General features: G+C 39.5%; 1 protein-coding gene across 2 annotated transcripts; it reads right to left on the minus strand.

Moving 5' to 3' along the window:
• Window positions 1–14,616: 14,616 nt before the first annotated feature.
• LOC115594400 (uncharacterized) lies at window positions 14,617–16,911 on the minus strand. 2 transcript variants are annotated; one of them, XM_030438462.1, is made up of 4 exons: window positions 16,331–16,911; window positions 15,964–16,169; window positions 15,240–15,357; window positions 14,617–14,787 (listed from the first exon to the last, which is right to left on the minus strand). In XM_030438462.1, exons 1-4 carry the CDS (start codon window positions 16,790–16,792, stop codon window positions 14,764–14,766), a joined length of 810 nt encoding a protein of 269 aa, XP_030294322.1. In that variant the 5' UTR covers window positions 16,793–16,911; the 3' UTR covers window positions 14,617–14,763. The 2 variants fall into 2 exon arrangements, with proteins under 2 accessions (XP_030294322.1, XP_030294321.1); XM_030438461.1 differs by having other exon boundaries at window positions 16,304–16,911.
• Window positions 16,912–19,199: the final 2,288 nt, after the last annotated feature.

Below are 19,199 nucleotides of genomic sequence, written 5' to 3' on the forward strand. Positions count from 1 at the left end.
TGCTATTGTATGTCTTATCATCACTTGACGCTTAATTGTGTCATATTTTTACATCATAAGCCAAAATGTGCTTTACCTAGATAGAATAAATCTATAAATACAACATTTACGAAACATTCCATACCTTTGCGGTGATGGAGGACAATATTTGGAGTCGCTGCTGTCGTGTGCCTCAGGATGAAGAAGGTCTTCGTCTTCTGAGGACGAGTCACTGATGCATATTGTGGAGTCGGCGTCAAACTCCAGTAGTTTTGATACTTCTAAGTCTGCCGGGCGTTTCCTTGGGCTTTCTTTGGCCATCTTTCTCCCAAAACTTACCGAAAAACACAGAAAAAACGTAGCTGTGTCTCAATTCAGGGTCTGCACACTTCGAGTGCGCATTTGAAGTGCGATTACATCACTATTCCGCGGCGAAGGGTGTCCCAATTCAAAGTGTTCTCATAATGCACCCCACAAATGCGCACTCCTTTTACCTGTTTTTCGAGTGTGCACCGCTACCACACTTCGTGGTCTCACATATCCCAAGATTCATCGCGCGTCCGAAATAAATAAATAAATAAATATAACATAAATAAATAAATAATGGCGACCTCAAGTGGCTCAGATCTCGTATTTAAATTTAAGTATTGGGTTTATACTCGGTTTTTACTCCTTTGAACAATCAACGCCAGATATGTTAAACTTCAAGGGACATTATAACCTCCACATTTCAGTTAAAATACGTTGGTAATGCTCAACTTGATCCCTTTGGAAGTAAAGCCTTAAAAGCCTTCACTTTCAAATGTAAGACGTTCAGAGGTTGACTTGTATTTTATTGTGACTGTGGAGATGTTAGAGACTATCTTTACTTCATGTACATAAATGGACCAAGATGAACAGATTCAGATCAGGTCATCCCTGCTTTATTTCAGACCGTAACACTGTAAAGTCTAGTTAAACGTTAGAATTGAATAAAGAGCTAAGTTTAGGATTATCCTCGATAATTGGGATATTATTATTCTCGATGATGATTATATATTTTTTGCTGTATTAGATCTCTTTTGTCTGTTGACGTAACACAAAACGTCTTTTACATTTCATTGTGTTTTAGGGAGCAAACAGAGAGGAGGAAGAGGAGGATGATGAAGGAGGACACGAGGCTGCAGAGAGGATGGAGAGGCTCTTCTCTGCTCCAGAGGACAATCCTGGCATTATATCTGTTGTTATTTAGTTAATGTATGGGTTCTTTTTATATTATTTGTTGTATCATAATTGTTAATTTTATATAATTCATTAAATAAAATATTGTTCTATTGTTACACGTTGTCTATTCCATTCAGTATTTACAGCTCAAGTACAATTTATAACAGCAAACAGCATCAAGTGCTACTTTTCAGGGACAACAAGGGATTGAATGTTTTCTTTTATTATGAACTATTTACAAAATTACAGCATAAATAACTATTTACAGATTATTATTCACTATTAACAAAAACAATTATTGAAAACAATATTAAAACAATTAGAGATGATGGACAGTAACAGGCTGAGCAGGAGTCCCTGCAGTGCTGCTGGGCTGGATGGTGTCAGTGGGACATCATCTGGGTCGGTACTCAGGGTGTTTGGGGGTCCAGTCTCCTCTGTCCACCACATCCTCCATCAACTGGGTCTGCAGTTCTGACTCCATCCACGGCTGCCAGGTCATTAAGAATGTTTTAAGAAAGAGGCAATTTCAATTATTATAATAATAATAAATGATTACCACAAACAAAACTATCTACCAAACACATTAAATAGGAATAACGCCTTTAAAATGTAAATAAAACCATATGTGGCGATCAGCATTTTATATGTCAGCATTAACGTAATGTATCTGTGTGTTAATGTTAACCCCAAACTGTTAGCCAGCTAATAATGATAATATTGATAACATTGCTGTGGGTTCAATAACAGGTTTACCTCTCCACAGTCTTCTCAGCCGGAGATAAATCAGAGCCGCTTCTCCTCTTCCTTCACAAGCAGGAGGGTTAAAAAGGAAATCAGGAATTCCTGAAGCTCAAACAGATCTGACGGTCAAACTTTACTCTTCTTGTCACTTTCACGGACCTGAGCTGCAGAAATAGTGACGTACGAGTAGAGGCGGGAACACCTGGTGACGCAACCAGGAAATGCTGCAAAGGGTAGACCGTCCCATTTCACAACAGGCCGACGCGGCCTGCAGGGCGCACCGGAGTACACTCACCTGGTGAGACCGCAGAGGGCGGGTCCCTGAAGTGTGCAGATGTGTACCTGTGTGCAGGGCTCGTTCTCCGCCACCGATTGGTCAATTTACTACACCTCGTTCCACTCCTTAGAACCAATAGAATAAAGCTATACTCACGAAAATGTGATTGACAGCATTGGCAGCCAATCGGAATGCAAGCTGTTGTGCGCAGCGCTTGTAATGCTTCCCCCGGGTCCTAAAGCCCGTTGGAAATGACCAGATTGTTTTTAATCTAACACAACAGGTGCTATGTGTCATTTCAATCTGTGACGTCTGCTCTTTCATGTGAGGGGCAGCTCGGGTGTTCTGCATCATGTACAGCAGCATAAGAGCCAGAAATGTGGCGACCGGGTCCACACGTCGGTGATTCACAAAGTTTGATGTTTAGTTGTTTATTTGAGTAGTGTTTGGGTCATATAAACATGTTTTTTACACGTTGTAGCCCAGCTTCTGCTGTTTAATTTGATATAGAATATGACTGTATTCTTTCATAATTAGTGCAGTAGTGGCTCTGTGGTTGTTCTGCATCCAATTGGGGCACTTTGGGGTTTTAAGGGTCAAAAGGAAAAAGCAAAAGGTCGCTTCAAATGAAAACTTGAAACAACAGATTGCAGACGGCATCAGACACCACAACTTTTATATTTTGGGAAATAAATACCAGCAGACTGTTGATGGAGTAACGTGCCAAACTGATTAATGTCCTCATGTGATGTCACTCGAGTCAGCGTCTTGTTATAAAGGAAACACGTGTTTCCTGAAAGTGAAGAAAAGAAAAAAACAAGAAATAAATTGTTCAAACCACAAACATAAATATGTACTTAAATAAAGTATTGAGTGTTAGTCTGAATGACTTTGTAGTCACCACAGAAATAAAACAAATGATTTGTTTTATTATCGAATCATTATTTTATGTCTTTCCTTTAAATATCAGCTCAAAAAACCACTGCAGACGTTAAACATGTTAACTGGATCTCTTTATTACATAGAATGACTCTGAGGTTCCATCGGTGACCAGCAGGTGGCAGCATCCTTATAGACTGAAAACCAGTTTGGGGTTTTTATTGATCATTTGTCTTTAATCACTCACACAAACTGCTGGAAGCTCAGAAGACTACGGTGCTGGAAGGTAAAGCCTGAGGTATTTGTACTAAATAAATAAATAAATAAATAAATAAAAGTAACTCTCTATCGTCTTGAATAAATATATTGAACCAGGAAACACGTTGTTTCAGATGGAAGGAGCCTCCGTGAGCTGCTGTCCTCTCAGACTCACAGCGTCTGACACAAACACACTCCAGGTTTTCTGATCTTATAGCTGAAAATTCACTTTGTCCTGCTGACGACAAACAATCTGTTCATTCTTATTTCCGTCTCCTGGATCCACACACTTTACATATATTAAAATTTGTCTCAGATATTCTGTCAGTGCGACTTGTAAACTGTGGTTTTGTTGTTCTGTCCTGTCCTCCTCTGTGGCTCCTCCTCAGGTTTATAACATCTTTCTTTTTTCTTTTTTCTAAAGACCTGATTCAAAAAGACAGATGGTGCCCAAATCTACTCAACTCAAACAGGTAAATAAATAAGAAAAGGCACATTTCATTTAAAAGATGCCACAAATAAATGTTTAGATGAATATTGTGTTCAACTCAGTCTCAGATTTAAACATGAATGGTTATAAATGTCTAACATCTCCAGAACCCATTTGTGTTCGAGTTAATGTTGTCATCCATCTTATATTAACCGTCACAGAGGTTAGCAAACTACAGATACTGAAGTGTAGATTTTACAGCTCAGTCTTCAGAATATAATGTTATCAACCAACGTCTTATGTAACATGTATAGGGGCGACAGTAGCTTAGGAGGTAGAGTGTGCTGTCTAGTCGTCGAAAGGTTGCTGGTTCGATCCCTGGCTCCTCCCAGCTGCATGTCAAAGCGTCCTTGAGCAAGATACTGAACTCCGAACCTCCTGATGAGCAGCTGGCGCCTTCGGTGTATGAATGTTTGTGTGAACACGTAAATGTGGCAAGCGTTGTGTACCAAACATGTCTTATCACATTTGCATTATATGATCGTTCGCCACCTGTCTCATCAGCAGGTGAGTTATTACAGTCGACACGGCTGCCAACAATCGACTGCAGTCAGAGTCACCAGCTGTTTTCTTGGTGACCAATATCGACTCAAGCGGAGTCAGCAGGGGCAGTTCTAGGGGGGGGGCCAACAGGGGCCAGTGCCCCCGTAACTCTGAGTCTGGACCCCCCTGTGGCCCCCCTGACAGGGAGTCTGCATCAATAATACAATGACAGATTTCTTGCAATGATTTTGTTTTGAAGGGAAAGGCAGAAATAAAGTGTCTCAGCAGTTTACTACCCAATCAAAATTGCTGAAATTGTAAACACTGTTTTGTCTGAATGAGGGATTTATCTTTTTTTCCGGGTTGTATGTGCCCCCTAACAAAAAAGCCGGCCGCAACCTGGCCCCCCTATTAAAATTGGTCTAGAACCGCCACTGGGAGTTGGAACATCTCCATCTGTGATTGTTGCAACCAAAACATGTGTTTCAATCCGAACCATGATGTTTCTTAAATTATTCTAACCTAAGTGTATTTTGAGCACACAGGTGTGACGAAAGAGAATTATAAAATTCAGTCTAAACAAACGTAAAGTTACAACATAAAGAAAATATGTGGTTTCACAAAAATGTACGTAGCTAAGATTCAACTTCAGCTTCTATCCATTAATCACCGGATCTGTGATTTGTCTTTGTGCTAATCAGCATTTAATGTTCTTGTTATCTTATGATTTGATGACAACCAGGAGGGATGTCAGGATGCGCCCGTCCTCAGTACTGTACACTATTAAACATGAGTTAATCTTTCTCGTGCTCCTGCATGGAGTTCCTGTTTCCAATTATCAGAAATGTGCAGAAGACAAACTCTGACTTAGCTGTGAAGCTCTTTTCGGTGGTGATGGAGCGTTGGGGTATAATTTCATTACTATCGCTTTAGCTTCTGGGAAGTCATCAAACTTGTAACGAGGTATAATTGAAGGTTTTGCTCTGCTGCAGTAATTGAGGTTCTGTCTCAGTCGGGCAGAATCAAAGTTCAGCACCTGAAACAGAAAAAGAGAAGATGGTGACGAGCAGAACAGCTGCAGGGTCGGGTCAGGGGGAGACTAGACTGTTAGCAGCCATGCTACATGCTAACTCAGATTATCACTGTTAGATAACAGTGTAATAACAGAGTCTAGAAACCACAATGTTACAGTAAAGTTTAGGACAATAAAGCAGATTTAAACACTTGTTCTCCATCATTTCAACAAAGATCAGAATCAGAATCAGAAATCCTTAAATGTCCCACAGACAGGGAAATTTGTTTGTTGTTGTTTGTTTGATGAAAACTGAAATTTCTGTTAGAACAACTACATTTCCCATGAGGCTCTGATGTCATGCCTGTAGCTGGTAGCAAGTTCACATCAGGTTATTTGTTACTGGGTATTTGGGGCTCTTCTTCTCTTTCAGCGGGAGGTTCAGATGTATTTATCACAGCAACTCTTTCAAGACGTAGCACCTAAATTAAAGTGCTGAAAAGACAAAGTGAGTGCTGAAATGTGTCTGATTCAAAGGATCAGAGCCACCATAAATGTCCAGAACCTTAGTCTGCAGAAAGACTTAGAAGGCGGTGTAACCGTCTGTAAAGAGAAGAGTGAGCAGTGAAGGCACCTGTCTGTCCACATGCAGGGCGATGGCAACATGATCCCAAACATAAAACTGAGGGTAAGACACCACCTCCCTCACTCCCATCTGGTTTTCATCAGGTCTCAGGACCAACTCACACCTGAGACAAGACAGAGACAAAGAAAAGCAAACTGAACCAAACAGACTGAAACGTTTCTCTTAACAACAGGATGGACTTCATGGCCTTTAACAAACACAAACAATACTTTTTATATAATTGTCACATATTTTACTTTAATGCATGGATTTACCTTGTTATCTTCTCTGTTTATATCTTATTAAAATACCTCTATAGTGAGAGATTTCTGTTCCAGAGGGAGCAGCTCTAACGTACCATTTTCCCCTCGCATGTGTTTCTGATTCTATTATCTCGTTCTCACCTGTGTGTCTCACACATGGCCTCAGGCTTCCAAACGAAGCAGCCATCTCTGTAGGAGCAGACAGGGTTTGGGTCATCAGTCAGCAGAGGACGGTCTGACAACAGCTCATCACTAATTGGACTGTGGACCAGCACCGCGTACATCACCTCCTGTTTGTACAGGACGGTCTTGAAGACCCGCATGACGGGCTGAGCGCCGCAGCAAAACTGGAACGATAAAAGAGGTTTTAGTGGAAGAGTCCTCACAAATACATTCACCAAGGTTCCTGTTAATGTACTTATGTTTAAATTAGAGATGCACGGTATGGATTTTTTTCAGCCGATACCGATAATAATTTCACATTTCTGTATTTTGAAAATAAGTTCACAACCCGTCGTTTCTGCCCCTGAGGGTAAAAAGGCTATGATGCAGCAGGCAGAAATGGATTATCTATTATTCATAGCTCTAAGAAGACTGTATGACATCAACAGCCAGTTTTATTCACAGCCAACATCGCTTTCCAGTGTTATTCCGATCTATATTCTGATATTAGGTTTGTTTGGGCTATGGAGTGACTACAAATGTATTCAAGATTCTTGTTTCATGTTGTTGACAAGCAGTATTGAAGTCATATCACTTCTGATCACTCCATAAACCAGATAATATTGTCAACAGCCATGAAAAATATCAATGGTTCCGTGTTTCTAGGAATCACATGTATAAATCAGGCTGTGAATGATGAACAAAGTCCTCTGTTAAAGCCGTCAGAATGTAGAGAGGAATAAAACTGGACAGTTTGTAAGTGCAGCTTAAGAGATTTTATCATTTAAAATAAAAAATTTTTTAAAATTCCAACATTTTTGGACATAAAATTGTGAATTAGGTAGAGATTTAAACTACTAGATAAAACTTCACAATGTTTAATTTGTAAGTTGATTACTTATATTATTATTATTCATGACAAGTTGCTGTCCATACTAGACAACACCCACCACCCTCTGCAAAACACCGTCACCAGGCAGAGGAGTGTGTTCAGTGGCAGACTGCTGTCCCAGTCCAGCTCCAACAGACTGAATAATAGACAATGGACAATTTCTACCTCTATTTGCACTGTTTCACTTTCATTTGCACTGTCAACCATTTTGCACTGTTTACTGCAGCTACTGTTCATTTTATATTCATTATATATATATATATATACACTGTATATATATATATATATATATACACACATATATAAAGGCTACATAAAATTGTAAATTAGGTAGAGAAGTTGATTACTTACATTATTATTATTATTCATGACAAGTTTTCTGATATTTTATGTTTAAACATCCCAATGAGGTTATCTAACTAAAAATGTAGGAAATGGTAAAAAACATCCGGAGCAGAAATCTGAACTAAAATAAACACATCAATTTATATTTGATCGTGTTTTCTTTCCACTTATCTGAAAGAAAAATCTCTAAATTGATGAGTGCATAATAAATAACCGCTCACAACGTATCGTTCATCTGACCCTCAGTACCTGCTGGCTGTAGGCCTCCAGCAGCTCCTCCAGGGGGAAGGTGAAGCGGTATGAGCCCAGTCTGGAGCGCTCGGAGAAGGACGGGGAGGTGGCAAACTTCCCCAGGAAGCTCTGCTGCATCTGGACCTGCTCCTGCGTCCGGTCGGGGTAGGTCGTCTCCAGGAGCCTCTTCTCAGCTGATGTGATGTCATCAGGCTTCACAGCCAGACTCCACCACACCAGAGAGCCTCCATGTGGGTTCTTGAAGCCGTTATCCCTCCAGATGCCACATAATCCATCTCTGTCTGTGTCGTGTTTCAGATGAGTCACATAAAACTCTGGTCGCGGACATGCAGGGACGTTTTCTTTGAAGAGATATTTGCTTTTCAAACCCTTTGCTTTCATTTTCAAATCCTTCAGCTTCAGGTGCAAACTTTCAAAAACACGTTCCTCATATCCTCTCCTGTTGAACAGTCTCTTCATGGTCAGAAGAGGAATTATTTAAAGGTAATATTTAAAAAAATTAAAAAGACTAGAATTCATTATAATCCTTCTGTCTCGTCTGTCTTTGAGTGATCTCTGATCTCTTTAGGGAAATAAAGACAAACCCCACCCCAGAGGCGTGCATCGCCCAAATAACACTGGACCAAAACTAAACAAACTCACAATGTACTCTGACAGACACAACACTGCTTTATCAGTGGATAATCAGAGAGTCAGGAAGCAGTGTCTACCTGTGATGTCTGTGGAAACTTTGTGATGTCGACCAACACAAAGAGCATCAGATCAGATCATCTGAATGAATGAAACATGAACAAAAGTCTGGCTGTTTTTAGACATTTTGAATGTTACATGTTATATATCTAAAGATGCTTCATGTGATTCTGGAGAAAGATACAAGATTGTTGGTCATCAAATCCTGATTCTTTAGAATAACCCAACGCGAAAATATTTCACAATGAGGACATGACGACACAACAATCCATCCTTCACCAGAATTGCACCAAGCACCTGTTCCTGTTTGTGTCCAGCTCGTTTGCTTGATTAAATTCTTGTGATTTTATTCATTGAACCCACTTCAAGATAAAACCACATCAGACAGGTACAATCACCAAAATAATCAAGCGATTATGAAGTTCTGTCGACTCACCAATGATGACTTCTCTTCTATCCATTTCAGTACAATACTGAGCCAAAACACAACATTCATGATTAAATGGTACTATGGAAATTATGTGAACAAAGGTGTCTCAAAGTTAGTGTAAATAAGGAAATAAAGAACTATGATAAGTTGTTGCCACGTAACACTCAGGCAGGGGATTTAGAAGCCACAAAATGGAGTTTTGTGCCAGGGACCTGGACATTTCCTCATTTTCAGTCATACTGTTTTCTAATTTGAACTTGGACCATGTAAGACCACAATGATGTGGACTCTTTGTGTTTTACAGCTAAAGGTGGCAGTTGCAGCTCATCTGCAGGCTGATTTCTGCATTTAAAAGATTCAGGCGCGAAACGATTAATAATTCTGTGTGTTCAGATTCCTATGGATCAATGACAGAAGCACTTACAGAGCTTCTGACTGTTTGGAAAAAAATATCAGACACACTTCAACAACAGCTTTGAATGTACTTTGGGTTCAATGGGAGAGATGTTTTTGTATAATCATACATGCATTTTCAGGAATGACAACAGGTTTAATAATGAAAGTGTCAGCTCTGGGTTCATACAAAGAACAAAACAACAGGACAACTATCCGTGTGCAGTGTTGCCAACTTCGCGACTTTCTCGCTAGATTTAGCGACTTTTCAGACCCTCTTAGCGACTTTATTTCTAAAAAGCGACAAGCGACAAATTTAGCGACTGATTCAGATCATCAGGGGAAAGGCGAGAAATATATTATATCGTAATTCACATGCTTCTTAGAGTCATCGCAGTCCACGGCTCCTCTGCAGCAGCGCCAGCTCTCTGTCCTCTCAAACGGCTGCGCAGGTGAGTGTGTGTGTGGGGCCAGCTGGCGCAGCAGGAGCGGATGCCGCGGCTGCTCGCGCTGAGGATTTGAGACCGGATAGCTGCCGTTTACTCTGTTTTGAGCTGTTAATTCTCTGACTTCTTAGTCTTTTGCGGTTCCACTAGTACTTTACCAGTGATAAGATGCTGAGTCTAGATCTTCTCTCTCACTCTTTCTCTCCAGATTAGGATGTTCCTCTATCTTGTAAAAATGCACATAGTTCGTTTGATCTTCTCCCTCCCTTTACTGTTTTTACTTCAAATATGCTTGTCTCTGTAGTGAGTTTGTGATAATTTGGTAAAGATTTCTCTATAAACCTTTTGTATATATGGCTTAAAATAATCTCCCCCTCACTGCTTGAGACACAACCAGTAGGATAAATGCAAATTGGTACGTGATTACGTCATCAATATGTAAATTAGCGTATGACGTCATCCAGCCACTTTTAGCGACTTTTGGAGCTAGTGCTAGCTACTTTCATTGGAAAAGAGTTGGCAACACTATCTGTGTGAGTCTCCCACTGAAATTGATTGGTGTGTGTGTGTTTGTAAGTGTAGTGCAGTTTAGCAAATAAATCTAACCAAACATAACCAAACAAAAGCCTGGCATGCTGGGAAGGAGAGAGCGAATTAGAGAGAGAGAGAGATGATTTGATAGACAGGTTATATAGGGAGGAGGAGCCCTGATGTGGATCAGTTTCAGGTGAGGTCTCTCCTCCTGACACGCCTCAATCACTTGTGCAGAAATGAGTGAAAAAAAACTGGATTGGAAAATCCCAAAAGTGTTGTTGTATCATCAAGTGAAGTCCATGTGCAATAGAACTACTCTTCAAACTTACTTATAATACTAAAAAGTAGTTACTACAAACTTTAGTTATCGGAAAACTTTTCTTTCGGTTCATTTTTTTAATTTCATGTTGTGACATCACTGAGCTTACAGTCTGGTCAGGTTTAGGAAGAGTGAGGAGAACATGATTTGTCCTGGTTCTGGCGCCACAAACATCATTTTATTCACATTGTAGAAATGTTGATATGCATGATACTTACAAATTTGAACAATTTTGTTGAATGAGCCACTGAAGCAAAACAATAAGTGCGCTTAATCCAGAGCAGGACACCATACAAGGGAAAAGAAACTATGAACTGCCAATCTTTTTGTGACTCCCACTTTGCATCATTCTACCATCCATCACTGCAACTTGTTTTCATTTAACCAAATGAAATTAATTTAAATCTGTATTTGCCTAGAGCAAAAACTCCACCAGCAGCCAAGAGCCAACAACCACAGCTTTCTTGTTTGACTTACAAAGATTTATGTTACAGAATCAGAATCATCGACCACACATGTATGCACAAAAGGACTCAGCAGAGGAGTCAAAAGTCCACACAATCTTTCCTCCAGTAGAAGTTCAGATAGTGTTGTAAAAACAGACTGTTGAAAGTAGAAATACAGATTCAACTTCTTTACTCCTCCTCTCTTTACTTCTCTCTCAAGCAGATTTATGGTCAATGCTAACTGAAGCTCACTCCATAATGATATAATTCAAGGAATATTAAACTTGCAGGTCGTTGCAGGGAGGTGGAATTGGCTGGAGGGCAGGTGTGGTTATTAGAAACTTATAATTATTGACAGTAATTAGTCAAATCAAATTAATCAGAATTTACAAATTATTGTACTTAAATAGTGCTATAATGATGGTTTACGATTGCCTCACACGGGGCACCATTGTTAGTATACGGGCAGGGTGGGTCATAGAATATAAAAATTATTGATAATAATTATTCAAATTAAATAAATCAGAATTTATAAAGGTAATGCTGTAAGTGACCTCAGAATTAAAGATAAACTAAACAGTACTACACTACATTGAAAACTTTGAAATGGTTAATTCTTGATGATTGTGTGTACATTTAGCAACAAAGATGGTTTAAGGTTGCCTCACATGGGGCACCATTGGAGTTGGGGCCGGGGAAGAGATGGTTAATAGAAACTAATAATTAATAGTAATTATTCTAAATTTATTGAATTATTGACCCTTCGATCTTGTTACATGCTAACTGTGTTCCTCATTCCTTTCTGTATCCTGTCATCTGTGTCTGTATCCACTTCACTGTTTCCTGTATCTTCTGATCCTCATGGTTTGGTGTCTGATCATCTCATTCAGTCTGGGTCATCTCACAAACTCAGAAGAGAGGGCTGCTGAGCCAGCGACCAAAGATCGAGTCTGCGTTTCACCAAATATGAAACAGAGAAAGTCAGTTTTAACTTTACCAAGACTTTTTCTCAGGAGTTTTATGAGAAACAAGTGTTTATGACGTTTTGCTAATACAGTGGGGTTTTTCTCTAGACCCAAATGAAGCGACTGTGGCAGGTAGTCAGGGTGTGAAGAAATATATTGCTGTAGGTGCTGGAGTGGAAGGAGATTGTCAGTGGCACTGATTACAGTATGGGGGCAGCAGAGTGAAGGCAATGAGAGCAGCAGTACACGCTTCAACTCACTATTCTAGAATATATAACATATATAATTAAGAATAGAATTAAAAATAGAATAAAAGATCAAATATAAAGTATTATATACATATACAATATACAAAATGAATATAAAATAAACAGTAGCTGCAGTAAACAAGGCAAATGAAAGTGAAACAGTGCAAATGAAAGTGAAACAGTGCAAATGGATGTACAAATAGAGGTAGAAATGATCCATTGTCTAGCATCTATTGTCCTCCCTGCCTTTACTGAGAGCTGTTTGAGTCTGATGGCCACAGGGCTGAAAGAGTTTTTGAGTGTGTTGGTGGAGCTGGACTGGGACAGCAGTCTGCCACTGAACACACTCCTCTACCTGGTGAAGGTGTTGTGCAGTATGGACAGCAGCGTGTTGTTCTTTCAGCCACTGTCACCAGAGTGCAGCTCTGTGCCCACTACCGTTTCAAATGATATATATTAAGGTTAGGGTTTTTGATTTTAGTTTAATGTATGTTTAATGTATGTCTAATGTATGTTTTGTATTTTGTTTGCTACTAAACACTTGAATTTCCTATTTTTGGTGAAGAAGTATCTATCTATCTATCTATCTATTTATCTATCTATCTATCTGTCTGTCTGTCTAGAAGTTGACCAGTCGATATGGGGGTAATGCAGTTTTAACCATGGGAGACTGTGGACTAGTGGAGAGTGAGGTGAGGGGATGATGAATGGTTGAACAGTCTCACAATGATTACCAGACAGGAGGACGGTCAGCCGGACAGTACTTTGTGTAACTTGGGCTGTAAGCCTGCTGTCAAAGGTGAATACGTCTCCCACGCCTACAGACACACATAGGTAAGAGCAGGTGAGGGAGAAGGGAGGGGTTAAAGGCAGATAGGGGAATAAACACAAAACAACATAAAAACCCTGACTGCCACAGTAGCACCGTGACAGCTAATTCACCAATCAAGTGTCTGGATGTTCCAGTAGTGAATCAAAATACCTCCTGAAAAAGTTGTCTTCTCTTAATCCAAAGATGTCCAGTTGATGCACTTCAGTCGCAGCTTTAGCCCAAAACACAGTAATTCATGAACAAATGGTGGTGAAACACCGTCAGACTGAAATCACAGCTTTTATCTGCCCCAAAACTCCACAAAGTACCACTCAACTGCAACAGTTACCTGAGATGGCTGCCGAACTCTGAACTATTGATTGACACCTGATTGGACCATGGCCGACTAACGCCCGACCTGTGACCTGCATCAGACAATGAGTGACCGGGAAGACCGGAGACCCACTCCATCATGTAGCCAATGAGAATTCAAATCCTGCAATATGCAGTTTATGGGTGTTTTGAGTTTGTGTCTGATCAAACTGGGGAACACTGGACTCAATATCAATATTTCTAACATCTGTAACCATCAGATCAAATCCTTTTTCTGAAAACAGATTCTTATCCTTTCTCACAACACCAGCATTTTCTTTTTTAAATTATTAATGATCTTTAATTGACCGGGTGTTGCTATGTACAGTGAGTTGGATTAAAATGGAGCTTTTCTAATGAGCTCTAAGATGTGTTTATCATGACGTTTGTTGTGTAAATCCTCACATTAAAACATTTCAGCCAACTGTCACATCACAACATGTTTAATATGTAATATTATGATCTGCTCATGAAGACAACGAGTGAATGTTTGACTTTTTAATTCAATTTAACAAACATTCACAATGTTCACACAAATAAGGACCCAAACAGAAGAAACACATGCAGGAAGGTGAGGAACAAAAAGCTTTACCTTTATTAAATGAAGCCATAAAACAAGCCCACAGAATCCAGAGTCCAAAAACAGAAGCAACAAAAGGCCGATAACAAAACAGGAGAAAAGAAAAAGCGATCCTCCCTGTCTGTAGGTGTCATGATAATTACTCTCATGTAATCTATCCTGTTAGGATGTTAATGAGGTGACTTCAGCACCTCTGGAGGAGGAACAGCCAAGTTAATAGTGAAGTGACCTCAGAAATGAAATAGCATGAAAGATATTTAGGGCTAAAAGACAAACTAACCACAACTACAGCAATCTACAAACCACAACTGAATATTTTTGGTGAGTAATGAGTTCTGGATTAATTATTATAATTATTGTCATTATTGTTTTTACTGGTCATATTTGGACTATAGTTGTTTTACAGCTGTTAGTATTTCTAATATTCATATTTCATTATTATAGTTGTTGTTATTGTTGTAGCTTCTGTACATCTTCATGCTGACAGACGACAGATTTCATTTTTCACTTTTCACTTTATTTAGCGGCTCAGCTCTCTCCAGTGGTGACGAGTCGTCAGGCCACAATTCCCTGACTAACTCTTCAGCTTGTGGGAAGTCCTGAAATTTGGATTCATCCACAATTGAAGGTGTTGCTTTTTCACAGTACTTGAGGTTCTGTCTCAGTCAGGCAGGATCAAACTTCAGCACCTTAAACAGAAACAGAGAAGAAGATGACGAGCAGTGATGAAGGAGTTTGGTTCAGCAGTCCGTCCACTCGTCAGAGCTCCAGGAGCAGAGGCTGTTTTAATGTTCATAACACACAAACTGAGCTGACCTGCCTTCTGATAATGAAGCTTGTAAACAGCATAAAGTAACATTGGAAGTGGAGCTGAACCGACATGTTCTCACCTCCTCTCAGCTCGGAGACAACGGACGCATTATACAACACAAAACATATGACAATGAATTGTATTTGTATTATCACAGATAACCAGTGAAATAAATCTAATTGAACAAAAAGTTAATAACTGAAGCTTATTTAGTTTTTTACTTCCTTCAATAAAAAAATATTCCCTCCCCATCACTTTTAAACAAAATCATCACTTTTAAGTGAAATACTGAGAACTAGACTGAAATAAATAATAAATAAATAAAGGTACCTGTCTGCCCACATGCAGGGCGACAGCAACATGATCCCAAACATAAAACTCTTTGCGAGACGGCTTCACCTCCCTCGCTTCCATCTGCTTTTCATCAGGTCTCAGGACCAACTCATAGCTGACAGAAAACAGAAACAGAGACAAAGAAAAGATCTGAACCTTTGACTCATGTCAGCGATCACTGCTCCGTTACTGCAGCTATGGCAGCTGAAGAGAGCCGACCAGAAATCACATCCTCCAGGTTACACAAGGAAGAGAATTCAGAGTCTCTCAGCTGTAGACCATGTGACTAGTTTAATATGTTCAGAAAATGATGCTAAAAATAAAAAAACTTGATCTGATGTCATTGTTTATTCAGTATTTCCGTCCACAGACCTTCACAGGTGAAACACCTGGATGCAAAACATCTGAACACTGAACCCAAAGATCTGAGAGACGTCCTGTAACAAGTTCTTACTGCTTCAGCTGTGTGACTGTATTTCTCAGCTAATCCAAGATCATTTTAAAGTTGATTTATCTTAAAAAGTAGAATTTTCTGAACCAATAAAGAATTAGAAATTGTAATCTTAAAGGTAAAAAGTAACTAAAGCTGTCAAACAGATGTAGTGGAGTAAACGGTACAATGTTTGCGTGAAAAACAAAGTATGACAGCATAAAGTTGGACAAAATGTTAATACCCAAGTAATGTACAAGTACTTCAGTACTTAAGTACAGTATTTCTCACCTGTGTGTCTCACACATGGCCTCAGGCCTCCAGATGAAGCGGCCATCTTTGTAGGAGCAGACAGAGTTTGGGTCGTCAGTCAGCAGAGGACGATCTGAGAACAGCTCCTGATTGGCTGGGCTGTGGACCAGTATAACATAAACCACTTCCTGTTTGTGCAGGACGGTCTCGTACACCCGCATTATGGGCTGAGCGCCGGAGCAACACTGTAACAATAAAAGAAATTCTAGTGGAAGAGTCCTCACAAATACATTCATCAAGGTCCCTGTTAATGTCTCGAAAACAACAACAGACAACATCGACTCTCCTTCTTTCACTTTAAAAGAGTTTTCATATTTACAATATACTCTTTTAAGTAATCTGCTACCAGCTGGCTGTAGGCCTCCAGCAGCTCCTCCAGGGGGAAGGTGAAGCGGTACGAGCCCAGCCTGGAGAGCTCGGAGAAGGACGGGGAGGTGGCAAACTTCCCCAGGAAGCTCTGCTGCATCTGGACCTGCTCCTCCGTCCGGTCGGGGTAGGTCGTCTCCAGGAGCCTCCTCTCAGCCGATGTGATGTCATCAGGCGTCACAGCCAGACTCCACCACACCAGAGAGTCTCCATGTGGGCGCTTGAAGCCGCTATCATCCCTGATGCCACGTAATCCATCTCTGTTTGTGTCGTGTTTCAGATGAGACACATGAAACTCTGGTCGGGGCCACGCAGGAATGTTTTCTTTGAGGAGATATTGGTTCCTCAAACCCTTTGCTTCCTCTTTCAAATCTGTCAGCTTCAAGTGCCGACCTTCCCAATAACGTTCCATATATCCTCTGCTGTTTCTCCGTGTCTTCATGGTCCGATGGGGAATGAAGTCGATGAAAATTGAAAGTCTTTACTGTTAGTTGATTGTCTGCTCGCTCGTCTCTGCTCACAAGAGAAGTGATCTCTGATCTCAACAGGGAGGTATATTAACTACAATGGAGAGGCGTTCACTGCACTCTGTTTGAAACTGTGTTCCCTAAGCAAATCTCCCTGGACTCAAATTACACTATTCAAGAAGGCCAACACGCAGCTGTGTGAGTGTTTTATTTTTCAAACCACAGAAAGATCATATGATCATATACCCAAATAAAAGTCAGACCAGTTAGACCAGAAGCAGATCAGCGATGGTGTGACGATTACATTGAACAGCTCAAATCTATTTGCTTACCTGTCCACATCAGGTGTGGCCGCTACTCCCTTAGTACACTAATGTCTCTCTGATGAGTTGTCAACCTGTTAAAACAGTCGAGCCAAGTTCATCCCAGTAAGAGATAGGGACTTGCACATGATTATAGAGGGGCAGGGGCTCAAAGTCAGGAAAGGGCACTATATATTTTTTTTAAGGCCTTAATAACACAATATGTAGATTAATTCATGTAAAATTAATAAACAAAGTACTAATAGAAAGCTAACTAATTAGCTGTGTATCCTGTGTAGCTGTGAGTGATATGCAGTTGCCATTTCTTTTGTGTCAACAAATTATTGTCAACAAGATTTTATTCACATTATCATAATACTGAGGTTTAGAAGACATGCAATTCAGTTGCAATTCTTAAAAAACAATCAAACACTGGTTTATTATTAGGCTATTTATTGGAGAGCAAGTGCAAACTAGAAATACAGGCTACACATCTAAACATGTGACAAAACTAAAAAATGACTACTGTGACTGTTAGTAGAACAACAATGTTTACAACAGAAAAGTCACAATAAACCCAATATCTGAAAGAAGTTTAAGATTTGTTGCAGATAAACAGTCGACACAGACAGCTGTCATATTATCATTAACCCTCATTAACAAGCAGTTAGCTTAACAAGCACAAATGAACACTCTTCTGATATATGACTCATATTTAAGCATGTTGAATAAGTGGAAGGTGACTTGTTTGCCCCCACAAGGAAGTTATGTTAATGACTTTATATCTCACAAAGCTTCAAGTCGCTCCACTGTCACGTCTCATCTACGTGCGTGGTGGAGTTCTGAGGAGGCAGCGGCTTCTCTCTCCTCTGTCTCAAATTCAAATTTGCTTTATTTGCATGAATGTTGCAGAGACTATGTTGCTAAAGCATAAAGAGTCAATTAAACAGAACAAAAATACACTTCAGAAGTAAATATATACATATATAAATAGAGTAAAATTAAAGAAAAATAAAAAAATAAAATAATTGTGTGTGTGTGCGCGTGTTTCTGTATAACAAAATAATAAGTGATGATGAGAATAATCACTGAGTCTGTGATTTTTTCTTTATATTTGGGTAATAATTATTCTCAAATTTTTTTGTATTTGGGACAATTTGTGAGAAAGTGAGTTTCTGTCTCTACTTCTCCAGTGTCAGCGCATACAGGTTCTTTTTGTTATTTCTAGCCATTCTCTATTATGGCGACCAGTTTCACCGGCAAGTTTATGGTCACTGAGTCTATATTTTGTAAGGATTTGTTTTTTTGTTTTTTGGTCTGAGTATGTTTTTGCAGAATTCAAGATGCACTTTTCTGGCAGGGTTTGAGTCCCAGTGCTCTTGTTCAATTAAGGGGTCCCAAACTTTTCTTCCATACAGGAGGATTTGTTTAATAACACTTTGAAAAATTTTAAGCCAGATCTTAATTTGGGAATTAATTTGAATAGAACTTTTCGTATATTGTTATATGCTCTACAGGCTTTATCTGCTAGTCAACTCAGCTTTAACAAAACTACCCGAAGCAGTGATAGTTAGGCAAGGTAAGTGTATTCCATTGTGTGACTCAGTGTTGTCTCTCCCAAAGTAAACACATACTTTCTAGATTGTGATCTTGCTTTGTTTTGAAATATTATAATTTTAGTTTTATCTTGGTTTACTCTGATTGCCCATTTTACACAATAATCATGGAGTATGTCCAGATATTCCTGAATTCCTTGTTCTGTTTGTGATAACAGTAGGAGGTCATCTGCATAAAACAGACACTTGACTTCTTTCCCCTCCAAGTCAAATCCTGGGGCTGGGGAGTTTTCAAGTAGTTTTGCTAATTGGAAGATATACATATTGAAAAGTGTTGGGGACATATTACAACCTTGATGGATCCCGCAACACTGGTTGAAGAATTCAGTTCTTTTTAGGGCTGTCAAATGATTAATTTTTTTAATTGCGATTAAACGCATTTTGTCCATTGTTAACTCACGATTAATCGCAATCTTTTTTGGCGCATTTCTTTCTGTTCTAAATGTACCTTAATGTATTTTGTT

Source organism: Sparus aurata, chromosome 13 (genome assembly GCF_900880675.1).
Source record: "Sparus aurata chromosome 13, fSpaAur1.1, whole genome shotgun sequence".
NCBI classification, from domain to species: domain Eukaryota; kingdom Metazoa; phylum Chordata; class Actinopteri; order Spariformes; family Sparidae; genus Sparus; species Sparus aurata.

Bases quoted from the DNA above. Each gene is read 5' to 3' on its own strand.
- LOC115594400 (XM_030438461.1), bottom strand. From the start codon at position 16,792: ATGAAGACACGGAGAAACAGCAGAGGATATATGGAACGTTATTGGGAA. The intron at 16,170-16,303 runs GTAAATATGAAA...TTATTGTTACAG, and splicing joins ATTACTTAAAAGAGTATATT to TGTTGCTCCGGCGCTCAGCC. The intron at 15,358-15,963 runs GTGAGAAATACT...GTTTTCTGTCAG, and splicing joins GCCATGTGTGAGACACACAG to CTATGAGTTGGTCCTGAGAC.